General features: G+C 41.0%; 1 protein-coding gene across 2 annotated transcripts in view; it reads right to left on the bottom strand.

Moving 5' to 3' along the window:
- The window catches only part of LOC102456456 (macrophage mannose receptor 1-like), a 63,146-nt gene that overhangs the window by 32,943 nt on the left and 17,003 nt on the right, over positions 1-13,200 (bottom strand). For both annotated transcript variants that reach the window (XM_075922474.2, XM_075922476.2), the window contains exons 10-17: positions 11,734-11,849; positions 10,328-10,476; positions 7,268-7,467; positions 6,745-6,866; positions 4,089-4,176; positions 2,512-2,656; positions 1,762-1,797; positions 1,493-1,662 (exon numbers count right to left, since the gene is read on the bottom strand). In XM_075922474.2, coding sequence (XP_075778589.2) covers positions 1,493-1,662; positions 1,762-1,797; positions 2,512-2,656; positions 4,089-4,176; positions 6,745-6,866; positions 7,268-7,467; positions 10,328-10,476; positions 11,734-11,849 — 1,026 coding nt within the window. The remainder of the gene's footprint in view (positions 1-1,492; positions 1,663-1,761; positions 1,798-2,511; positions 2,657-4,088; positions 4,177-6,744; positions 6,867-7,267; positions 7,468-10,327; positions 10,477-11,733; positions 11,850-13,200) is intronic.

The raw sequence follows: 13,200 nt of genomic DNA, 5'->3' as shown, positions 1-13,200 counted from the left end.
TTTTCTAGGTGATTTTTAACTTGTTCTTTTAAAATTTTATCTTCTAAGCCTACCCCCTTCCCACTAGCATTCACTATGTTAGGCATTCCTTCAGACTTCTCGTTGAAGACAGAAACAAAGAAGTCATTAAGGACCTCTGGCATTTCCAAGTTTCCTGTTATGGTAGTAACGGTAGTTCGGAATAGGAAGCCTAGTACAAACTACCTAGTTCGTGCCGCGTGTAGCCGCAGGGCACGGAGTCCGAACTAGCGGACATTTAAAAATGGTGGCGCCCGGCAACATGCAAATGAAGCCCGGGAAATTCAAATCCTGGGCTTCATTTGCAACTCCGGTTGACTACATTACCACCCTAGTTCGAACTAGGGTGGTAGTATAGACATACCCCTTTTTTCTATCTTTTCGACACAGCGAATTAGCTTCCTTTTGGGCCCTTAATAATCTCCCTTTGAAAAACTGCCAACTCTCCTCAGTTGTTTTTCCTCTCAGTCTTGATTCCCATGGGACCTTACCTATCAGCTCTCTGAGTTTACTAAAATCTGCCTTCCTGAAATCCATTGTCTCTATTTTCCTGTTCTCCCTTCTACCCTTCCTTAGAATTGTGAATTCTATGATTTCATGATCACTTTCACCCAAGCTGCCTTCCACTTTCAAATTCTCAACCAGTTCCTCCCTATTTGTTAGGCTCAAATCTAGAACAACTTCCCCCCGGTAGCTTTTTCAACCTTCTGAAATAAAAAGTTGTCTCCAGTCCAAGAACTTATTGGGTAGTCTGTGCCCTGCTGTGTTATTTTCCCAACATATATCTGGATAGTTGAAGTCCCCCATCACCACCAAATCTTGGGCTTTGGATGATATTGTTAATTGTTTAAAAAAAGCCTCATTCACTTCTTCCACCTGTAGTAGACTCCTAGAATGACATCACCCTTGTTTTTAACCCCTTTTAACCTAACTCAGAGACTCTCAACACTTCCGTCTCCTATGTCCATCTCCACCTCACTCCAAGTGTGTTCATTTTTAATATATAAAGCAACACCTCCTCCATTTTTTCCCAGTCTACCCTTCCTGAGCAAGCTCTACCCTTCCATACAAACATTCCAATCATGTGTATTATCCCACCAAGTTTCTGTGATGCCAACAATGTCATAATTGTTGAGTAAATGACATTATGTTGAGTTTAACAAAGGTAACAGCTCTAGAAGTTAGCAACTTTGAACTCTCCATTTCCCTTTTTATAGAGAAGATGAGGACTTATCAACACTTGGAAATATACCAAAATAAGTGTTCCAGAGTACGTATTTCAGAACATTTCCAACTACAGGTGAGTCCTGACCCTCACTGGATGTTATTTTTTAGGTGCAGATAGGATGGTATAGGCAGAGATATGAGATAAGAGTGTACACTTTCCAAAGTTTCAGAAGCAGATAGTGAGATGTGTCTTCTTGGTATGCTGCACTGAATTACCCATTTCTGAAGCAGTAACTATATTTCTTACATATTTCCACAGAAACTTTCTTTCACTTTCACGCTCAATGACAACAAGATCTCCAGAATTCTTCTTGCAATACTCTCGGGCTTTTTCCATGTGCAAAACTTCAGAGCTGAAATAGTACTCCTTGTCCTCATATATAATCCATCCATTTTCACTGGCTTTATATGAATAATCTGCAAAATAAATAATGAAGGCACACACAGAGTATTTATAGTACAGGTTAGATCATGATATGGTAACATTTTTCTGGTAATAGGAAGTACAATACGTACCAAATGAGGTACTTGGTTCAGGTTTTAATGTTGCTCCTGTAAAATAAAATAAAATCTGAATATGCAATATCTCTCATACATTTTCTTCAGACACATTTATTATACAGGAATTATCATTTTAATGTGAAATAAGAAAATAAACCCCAGCATTATTTAATATATATATGTTTAATTTTTGGACATACAATTAATAAGAATATAGGACAGAATGGTTAATATTCAGCAAGGTATAATTCAGGCCCAATCAATGGTTAAGTTTAAAGAACATATTCATGTCTTTAAAGTATCAGATTTCAGATATTCATAATGCAGAGTATAAACCATAAGCTACCTTCAAATGTGTGTCCTGAAACATGTTTCAGGTGCTGAAATCCATGACTCCTATTTAGAGTGAAATGGTATCTTCATTTAGATTGAAATGAGGGAAGTGTTTTGCTGTACTTAAGCATATACTAAGTTTCAATATGTTGTCATTGAAATCCTTTCCATCATGTTTGGAAGTTGCAACAGCTAATAGATGTTAGCATTTAGTATCCTCCCCGCTCCTTAACAGAACCAAGAGTTTTCTATTAAATTGGTACTGGATGACCCTGCTGTTTTGTGGTCTCCATCAGGCTATGATGGCTGAGTGAAGTAAGTCATGATAGAAGGGGGCCTTTTGCTCCTATATATAAATATAAATTTAATTCAGAGGTTTGAATTACCCCTTCTCCCTTTGACCCACTAATACAAAGAAGGACGTCGTCCTACCTTTTTTTATTTGACAAATCCAGTCGCATAGTTTTTCACAGAATAAATTGCTCCACTGCATACCACTGTATCCATAGACCACTCCACATTTTTTATTCCCGTCATCATAATCAGATTCTTCATCTTCCCAATTTTCATAGTTGACCTTTGTTAGAAACATAGCTCTGTGACTATTTCTTTCAAAGAAGAAAAATGGTTGTGCTCTGCCTGACAATGGCAAAGGGACCCAGCTTGATTTCACCTCTTAAATCATACATCCTTTGGGACTGTAAAGTCTGGGACTATTTAAGAAATGGCATACTCTGCCCTTGCCAAGTGAAGGAGGAATGATCCTGTGACTCTCCTGAATGATTTACAAGCCACATTAAAGAGTCAAAGGAGTTTTGACTATCCCTATCAACAAAGAAACCAGCCAAGACATGGGCTATCGAGATGGAGCAATGAGGGACAATGGCCTAATTTTGCTGCTATTGGGATGGGGTAGGGTCTTTCTGTTGGAATGGTTCAAATCAACTTTTCATGAGACAGTGTAGTAATAATTGAGATTTCTATTAAATAGGAGAAAGGTGAGAAGACTTCAGTTGGACCTGTTGTATAAAATGATTTACAACAGTAAATACAAGATTAAGGTTAATGTTGATAGAATGAGGGTGCCATGACTTTTAGGCATTGCCTTTTTACCATCTTTGTTGGCACATTTCCACTTATATGCAAGTGTGACCACATCTAGACAGTTATCTTGAGACCAGACAGCTCAAAAGTATTCTGTGTAGACCTACTATGAAGGGGTATGTCTACACTACCCTCCTAGTTCGAACTAGTGGGGTAATGTAGGCATACCACATTTGCAAATGAAGCCCGGGATTTGAATTTCCCGGGCTTCATTTGCATAAGCGGGGAGCCGCCATTTTTAAAACCCCACTGGTTCGAACCCCGTGCAGCGCGGCTACACGGGGCATGAACTAGGTAGTTCAAACTAGGCTTCCTAGTTCGAACTACCGTTACTCCTCATGATTGTTCCCTACTGAGCATTTTCAAGTTCTTTCTCTTCTGGCTAAAAGCATCACAAGCAATACAACTCCTGGTCCTTCCTAAATATGACCTCCTCAGTGGGGCAAAGTCTTGTACTTTGTACTAGACTTCCCATCTGCAAACTAAGATACTGAATTTTATTTACAAAGCCCAAAATATTTGACATTGATATTGCAAGGAATTCAAGTTCTGCATCTGCTCCAACTGATAAGATTGGAAATCTCTTCATGGCCCTGGCAAATATTTTGATTTTCCAAAGCAATAAGAAATCTTTGGTGCTTATGCAAAGAAAATAATGCTTGGAGTGAGCTGTTTAAAGCCACTGAATTATGCAACTACAGTAGTGTTGATCACCAATTAACTTTCATTGTAAAAACTCCTGCAATAGTGAGTAACAAATGTATTGCCTCATGTAAATGCTGTTGGGGACCATTCTGTTAAGGTGGAAGGAGGACATAAGTAGAGTCGGGTTGAGTAAAGACTGCAAAAAACAATAGGATAAATTCAGAATGTTCAACTCTGGTGCAAAACACTGAATTACTCACTGGAGAGCCATCACTCCAAGTATATCCTCCATCAGGATCCAAAGCACTCAAACCCATCCAATATGGTATATAATAATGATCTCTCTCCCTAGATATTATTTCATAAATATAGAGGAGACAATTTTCATCTCAAAGCATACGTACCATTATACACATTATACAATTTAGTACTCACACCATGTCAGTAAGTTTGAATGTTTCTTATTAAATATCTCCAATATGCCTTAAAGATGTAAGAAATATTTTGCTTCCTTAACATGCTAATATAAATTACTTAATTTCCAGCATCCACAGAAAAAGCACTTGTATGGCACATGTTAGCAGACCAATTGTAATTTTTTTACAGGAAAGTCTCCAACTGCTAAGCTACCACCTTTGTTACATTGAATTGACAGTAAATGCAAATTAATATCATAGTCCTGCAAATAACTTAATAAAAAAACTGTTCCAAACCAGTGGAAACAAAAGAGATTTGATATTTTTAACCTCAGTCTTTCTTGTTGTTGTTGTTCATTTAGGATCCTATTTCCTGCAGATCAGTGTCACATTCTTCTGTATATTTCAGACACTTCATCTCAGATGGCTCATTTATAAATTTGCAGTTAGAAATTTTCAGCAGTACCCAAGAAGGCCACTCTTCATAATACCATCACCCCCCTGTAAACAGAGCCACAACCTGAACATCACCTTTGACACCTTGGGTTTTCCTCCTCCCACATCCAAGTAATTGAAAAGCCTAAGTCTTTCCTCAGAACTTTTTGAACAATTCCTTCCTATCTATTAGGTCCAGGTTCTAATTATACCTCACCTTTGCAACCTGTGCCTCTCCAGTTGTTTTGATGCCCATCTTCTTCCTCTCTACTCACAATGCTCTGCCAAAATCATCTCTTCCACTACTCAGTATCCATGTGCAGATTTCTTTTCTATTCTTGTGTGGAATAAATGTTGTATGTGCACCAAGGCATGTGCAAAGTTGCACCACAAATAGAAACATAAAACATAGCTGTGGGCACACTGCTAATCAGCTGGTCAGCATTTGAATCTCTCCCAATTGGCCTCACAAGCACACAGCTTACAGAGAATACTGCTAGCTAGGCCACTTCATCTCCTCTCTGAGTTCACCAACTCCTAGCTCCTCATTGATCTGCATAGCAAGTCTAACTATTTTAAAAGGCCTATATCACTTAGCCACAGAGGGCACATTTGGCAGTACTCCTTTCCCCTCTCCCTTTACACCAGTGACACCGACCTTGATGCTCCTTTATTTTCCTTTTCTCAAAGGGTACATCTACACTAGCCCCCTAGTTTGAACTAGGGAGGCTAATGAGGGCGAGCAAAATTGCTAGAGAAGCGCGGGATTTAAATATCCTGTGCTTGATTACCATTTTACCGTGGCCAGTTGCCATTTTGGAAACTGACTGGCCCAAAGTAATTGCCCGCGTCTACATGTGGCAGAGAAGCAGGATTCCGCAGTAAACCCCTTAGTTCAAATAAACTGTTACGCCTCATGGAATGAGGAACTTCAGGCTAGTTAGTTTCCAAAATGGCGACTAGCTGGGAATATGCTAATCAAATCCCGAGCTTCATTAGCAATTTCAGTCGCCCTCATTAGCAATTAGGGGGCTAGTATAGACGTACCCATAGTGTGTTTCCATGCTGCCTGATGTGGGGAAACACCTCTCAATCCATTTGCATAGCCACCACCTTGCCTCATCTAACTCCCTTCTCAACTACCATCTCTGCAATCTTGTAATACATAGACAATTAGTATGAAAATAGGAGAATAAAATTTTAAAAGGAAATCAGAACCACAAAGACGTACAGATGGTTAAACTGACTGATGACATAATTTTAATAAAACACTTTCATGCTTTATTTATCACCCTCACTTATTTGATCAGTTCTAAAAATTCAAGATTGTACGGCCAGATCTATACTTACTGGCAGATCGACACTCCAGAGATCGATCTTCTGGCTTTTGATTTAGCAGGTCTAGTATAGACCTGTAAATGGAATGCTGAGGACAGGTTTGGACAACATTTGTACAATTCACAGTCACGAGGAGTAAGGGAAGCTGATGAAAATATTTGCTCCTATCAGCCTCCCACTGTGTGGATGCCATCATGCCAAGTTTGGCTTAAGGTAAGCTGACCCCAGCTGTGTATTTTATGTAGCTGGAGTTGCATACCTTAAACCAACCTTCCACATCTAGTGTAGACCTGGTCTAGAATCTCCAAAGACAGGGACTTGCCTTTCACTTTCACCTCTCTACCATATTCCTGGGTTCAGTCAATAAGCAATAAACAATAATAACAATACATGTTTGTTGTTTGGATGTATTGCTATTCTATCTTCAATTAACTCCGGACCAACTTTTACTTGCTATTCTATCTTCAATTTCTCCAGATCAAATGATACTCAGAAATCTGCACAGATGAGAAATCTGGTGCCCAATTTTGTTTTAAGATAAAGTTCAAATGATACCAAAGCCCATACCCACTCCTTTTAATGCAACACAAATGTTTATTTTTGAATAAGAACCACAATCGCAATGTTTAGCTTTTCAGATGAAAGGATCTCTTTCAGAAGGGATATTCTCTGTTATTTTCATGTAATTCATTTCAAGTGAAGGAATAAGGGCAATGCAGATACTCACAAGCTCTTTATTACATTTTGCTCTTCTTCACTATGGATAGCAGCCAGATCTCCTCCGACAGCTCTACAAAAATCCCGAGCCTCAAACCATGTTCTCATATGTGTTGGTCCTTTATGAAATAGCTAAAAAAAATTGTGACATTCAATATTTGTTAGGCATAACAGAATGAAGAAAAATCTGCTGTTAGTCCATCTTAGTCTCCATGCCTAACACCTCCAGCATTCATCCATTGCACTGTGACTCTGCTGCCAAAGTCTTGGTTCATACCCAGGTCATCTCTTGAAATTTGCTACTGCAACCTTATCCGGTCTTCCCTCTCTGAGTCTCTGACAATCCCTGCCATAGTTTCAACAGTGTTTCATCACTTTCTCCCTAGACCATTTGGGAACCTTGAGGATAAAAGGAGCTATGTAAATGCAAGTTGGTGCTGAGTCAATTTTAGTCATCTGTCTATTCTATATTATCTGCATTTCAGGATTATAAGAAAGCAAAAGTACTTCATGCTCAGGGGTTTAATACCTACTTTGAAGCATGAGCTACTGTGGATACTTGAATGCCATCCATCTGGACATGAGGGGGCAGGAGTTGGTATTGGAATGGGAGGAGGAGTTACTCCCTCAGCCAACTGTTTGCAGAGAAAGACTGATTTCTCCTCACAGTTCACAACGTCCCATAATCCAGCAGTAATTCCAGTCCTCATGGCAACACAACCTGGCTCCTTTCCTTCAGGACACATACAAAAAAAGAAAACTAATAGTTTACTTTTATTAATTGAATCATCTCTTCCCAAAGTATGTACTTATTATTCTGTTTATATTTGTAAAAAAAACTATGTAGCTTGGCTTTTGCTGCAGAATCCAAGTGCCACAGTTTTATATGTTCAGTTAGCATACACCTATCAGTGCAGCTGAGGTGTGACTTAAATAAATATAATCAATACAGGCAGTCCCCGGGTTACGTACAAGATAGGGACTGTAGGTTTGTTCTTAAGCTGAATCTGTATGTAAGTCGGAACTGGCGTCCAGATTCAGCCGCTGCTGAAACTGATCAGTTTCAACAGCGGCTGAATCTGGACACCAGTTCTGACTTACATACAGATTCAACTTAAGAACCCCAGGCAGCCCCAAGTCAGCTGCTGCTGAAACTGATCAGCGGCTGATTCCAGGAAGCCCGGGGCAGGGGCTTCCTGTAGTCAGCCACTGGTCAGTTTCAGCAGCGGCTGACTTGGGGACGCCTGGGGCAGAGCAGCTGGGGTGCTGCTGGGTTGGTCCAGTAGTGCCGCCGCTCCTTGGCGCTACTGGACCAACCCAGCAGCTCCCAAGCTGCTCTGCCCCAGGCGTCCTGATTCAGCCGCTGCTGAAACTGACTAGCAGTGGCTGAATCAGGACACCTGGGGCAGAGCAGCTGGGGTGCTGCTGGATTGGTCCAGTAGTGCCCAGAGCGGTGCTATGGGACCAACCGGCAGCACCCCAGCTGCTGTATCACAGGCGTCCGGAGCAAAGCCGTGGAGCACGGGGGCAGCGGGGCAGCCCAGATGCGCCGTGGCTGTCCTGCTGCCCTCGGGCTCCATGGCTTTTCTCTGCTTTGCTCCCCCTCTCCCTGGTCTGCAGACCAGAGGGACGGGGAGCAAAGCCACGGAACACGCGGGCAGCGGACAGGCCAGACGTGCCGTGGCTGTCCTGCTGCCCTCGGGCTCCGCGGCTTTGCTCTGCTTTGCTCCCCCTCGCCCTGGTCTGCAGACCAGGGGGACGGGGAGCAAAGTGGCGGAACACGTGGGCAGCGGACAGCCCAGACGCGTCTGGCCTGTCCGCTGCCCGCGTGCTCCGCCACTTTGCTTCCTCTCCCTGGTCTGCTGGAGACCAGGGAGACGGGCCCCGTTCGTTACTGCGGATCCGACATAAGTCGGATCCGCGTAACTCACGGACTGCCTGTAGTGAAGATTTTGGTCATGAGACTTCACAAAGACTTATACAGAATTTCACTCACAAATATGGAAGATTAATTAAGCCAACTCTCAACGTCCCAAATAACAAATAAATGAAGGAAAATTCATGTCCATCAGAACAAGCAGATCCAGACAGTCTATTAGGAAGCAATTTCCAGCACATCCAGTTTAAAGCGTTAATTCTTAGAACCAATGAAATAATTTAAAAAATATAGTCAGCAATTTTGTTTGTTTTATGCCAGCAGACTTTCAGGAAGGCTCTTTAATTTTTAGATCCTCACATTCTGACTGTTCAAAAACATATCATGTGAACTTTCTACTTCATTATCAAGGGTGCTGCCTCCACAAGGATAATATGGTGGAAGTCTTTCAGAAGAAATTGTTTATTTACTGACATACGCAGTTTGAGTCTACCTGAAATTATTCATAAATTTAACATGAATTCACTGAATGCTTTTGGTCCAAATCCTGTTTTTTAAAGCTAAATTCATGCAGAGAGTTAGGCATATTTATAAAATAGCCAGTGGAAAAGGTATGAGGTGCTAATCCACTTATAACATTAAGCCCAGTGGTGAGTGCACTTTCCTAGGATGTGAGATACCCTACACTGCAGGGGGAGATGGGCTTAAGATATGCAACTTCATAAATAACATAGCTGTCATTGATGTACTTTAAACTGAGCTTGGCACTCTCTCCACAGTGGGAGGTCAATGGGAAAAATGTTCCCATTGATTTCCCTTCATTCTCGTGACAGTGAGGAGTACCAGCACCAAAGGGGGTGTGCTGAGCATTTAATTTAGCAGGTCTTTAGTAGACCCACTAAATCGAGCCTCAGAAGATCAATCACCAGAATGTCGATACTCTGGTAAGCGGAGACATGGCCCCAGTCTCTTCTGCCGAAGAAGTTCTACTTTATATAAATAGTCATCTAAGTTGCTTGTTCGACCATCGGGCAGGGTTCAGATACCAGGCTGATGTCAATGGTCATGTCAAAACACTTAACAGAGAGGACATCTAATCCATGCAACAACTAGTGAATTATGTGTCTCCATGATCCTCCTATGGAGGGGCAGCCTTGATTCATTCCATCACACCAGGATGACAAACGTGGACATTGACTTTTACAGTTATTTTTCAAGTGGCCATATGAAACTATGGCAGGCCAGGAGGATTCTCTAACAATCAGGCTGTAAAGTCATTCTCATTCTTTGTCCCAACTATTTTATACCAAGTGGAACATATTCAATAGGAGAGAATGTGAAAGCCATTTTCAAAATTAGCCTACAGCTTAGTGGTTAAAGCACTCACTAAAAATGGGGGAGATCTAGATTTAAATCCTGGTTCCAGAGTGGGGATTTGAACCTTATCTCCCAGGTGACTTCCCTAAACACTGGCTTTTGATTTGGGGAGAGGTCACACCAGATCCACCTCCAGATCTATTTCTGAATCTAGTACTTTTTTGAATGCCCAGAAACAAAATGTTTTGGGTTGAATAAAACATGTACCTTCTTAATTTGCTAAAAATTCTGGAAAAAAAATAGATTCAGTTCAAATCAAACTGATCTTTTTTCCCCCCGGAACTGCCTGCAAACCAGCAAAATATTCTCTCGGTGGTCCCCTCACAAAGCATGACATTACCGGGCATTCCTGAATTCCAGTGAGTAAACAGAACTGCGTCACCATCAGCCCACTTGAAAGTCCCTGGTTCCTCAACATCTGAAAGAGCGATCCAGAAATATTTCCTGGGACTAAACCCAACCAGGACAGTCAGGAAAGCTTGTTCATATCTAAGAAGGAGAAAAATAAATGTCAAATCCATTTTAAACCAAGGTTGTGTCACACTTTGTCCATTTCATGCTATCATTCATAATGCAAATGCTGGCAATATTATAATGGCATATTAATTTATATCCAGAGCAAATTCTGTTACTGACACCAGCCAGGAAGCATAGTAACTGTAATACTTTCATCATCTACAGTTATTCCTTTCTTCTTTTGTACTGTAGAAGAAAGAGCAGTAATCTGCAATAGTTTGCAGATTTTATTTACTCAACATATAAATGAACATTGCAGTTTTAACTGTGGTGTGATGTTGTTTTCTTCGTTTCTCTAGCACATACAATGCTGTAATAAATGGTGATGGGTGCTCTATGCTTCCCTTTATCTGTGATGGGCAACCTAGGCTATTGGACTGCATGAGTGGCCCTCCTTCACCTCAGTGGGCCACAAACTTGCTGTGACAAAGATGTTCTCCCAGGATAGGGTACTTTTGCTAACTGCGCTTGCGTGCCTAGAATTTGTGAGGTGAGCCAATTGAACCATAGATGGCCTGTGGTTCAATGCAGAGGGAATGCACAGCTCTTAAAGTTAAAGTTGTGTGCAATCAGCATGCACATCAGTTTCGTATGTCCTTGCTTTATGTTCGTGTCACTTTAGTAATACTGGTAGGAAAAAAACCCCAGAAGAATCTGGCAGAAGTAAATAAAATATCTTGTGGACCACATATAGAACTCCAAAGGACCACATACATCTCTTAGGCTGCAAATTGCCCTCCATTGCCTTATATAGACAGATACTGTGTCCCCTATCCTGCAATTTTATCATGAGTTGTAGGGTAAGGCCAGCTTATGGAACCATTACAATATGAGAGAGTCTCAGCTTTATAAATAGAATAATATGAAAGTTGCTAGCCCTTCTGGTTGCAGGGAAAGGCTTGAAAATGTAAACTGTAAACACTGGAAAACTGGAAGAGAAATAAATAGTACCCCAAAGGTATTACTTTCTAAATTTGAATTTTAGTGGTTGGCAGAACCGCAGAAAGACAGTATCAGTAGATTCACCATCTTTTACTTTTTTGTTAAAACAAGAATTAACTGTCTTCTGAGGTTCCTTGTAATACTGTTTTGTGTGATCTTGTTCAACTCTGCAATGCTATTGCCAGTCAATGAATTATATCTGTCATTACTGGTTGTACATTTAGAACATAGAATCTTTGGTCTTCCATTCTTCTCACAAATTTGAAAGCAAAGGCGTCTTTTTCATACCTGTCTTTCACAGTGACTAGGTAGCCTTTGTTTTCTTCACAGATTTTCTTTGCTTCTGAAAATGTCACAGATGTCTCTCTGACTGAGTAACAGTAAAAACCATGTCTTATCCAGCCCTGTCAATATAAACAACAAACACAAATGAGATTTTATCAAGTTGTGAAGTTACAAAGCACTTGATAACTGTTCACTACACTTCTAAAAATTTATATTAATGCAGTACTCATCCGTGAAATTAAACTAAGAAACAGTGAGAGGGTACATCTCCACTAGCCCCCTAGATCAATCTAGGGAGGCTAATGAGGGCAACCGAAATTGCAAATCAAGCCCGGGATTTAAATATCCCGCGCTTGAGTTGCATGTTCCCAGCCGGTCGCCATTTTAGAAATTGATTAGCCCGAAGTAACTATTCCTCCTGCCATGAGGTTTACCAGCTAATTCAATTTAGGGGCTTTAAATTGGAATCCTGTTTCACTGCCGCATGTAGATGCAGGCAGTTACTTTGGGCTAGTCAATTTCTAAAATGGCTGCCGTCCAGGAACATGCAAAACAACCACAGGATATTTAAATCCCGGGCTTGATTTGCAGTTTCAGTTGCCCTCATTAGCCTCCCCAGATCGATCTAGGGAACTAGTGTAGACATACCCAGAGGGTGCGTCTAGACTGGCAATATTTTGCACAAAAGCAATCGCTTTTGCGCAAAAACTTGCCAGCTGTCTACACTGGCCGCTTGAATTTGTGCAAGAGCACTGATGTTCTAATGTAAGAATTCAGTGCTTGTTGCACAAATACTTTGATGCTCCCACTCAGGGATAAGCCCTTTTGCTCAAGAATACTTGCGCAAGAGGGCCAGTGTAGACAGGCACCTTAATTTTTTGCGCAAGAAAGCCCGATGGTTAAAATGGCCATTGGAGCTTTCTTGCACAAAAGCGCGTCTATACTGGACACGGATGCTTTTGTGCAAAAGCACTTTTTGTGCAAAAACATCCATACCAATCTAGATGCTCTTTTGAGGAAATACTTTTAACAGAAAAATGTTTCCGTTAAAAGTATTTCCGCAAAATCAAGCCAGTCTAGATGCAGCCAGAGAGAAAAAGAATGTGATAATCAAAAATCACGAGGGAGCACTAACACCTTCTTGGACGTATGTTGGGACTGCATCTCTAGTTGCTGGAGTGGAATCCACAGTGATGTTTTTGTGGATGTCACACATTTTGCCTAGGAGTTGGTGGGAATACATGGCCACAAGCACTGCACAGTTCTCCTATAAAGCCTATTAAATATGACTGTTTGTTTATGCTTCACTAAAGGCAAGCTGTACTATTGTTTTTCTTCCTTCATTGCTGCCAGTTATCAGCAATTTCAGCTTTGACCAGTGCAAAATATTCTTGGCCTTCTGAGTTGTGCAAGACTTAGAAAAATACTAATGCTGCCTGCAGGCTGACTTACAGAAAACAAAATTATTGT

The sequence above is a fragment of the Pelodiscus sinensis genome, chromosome 2 (assembly GCF_052426305.1).
Source record: "Pelodiscus sinensis isolate ZL-2025 chromosome 2, ASM5242630v1, whole genome shotgun sequence".
Taxonomy (NCBI): domain Eukaryota; kingdom Metazoa; phylum Chordata; order Testudines; family Trionychidae; genus Pelodiscus; species Pelodiscus sinensis.
The sequence above is the reverse complement of the archived record's forward strand: the minus strand, read 5'-3'. Positions and strand labels throughout refer to the sequence as shown.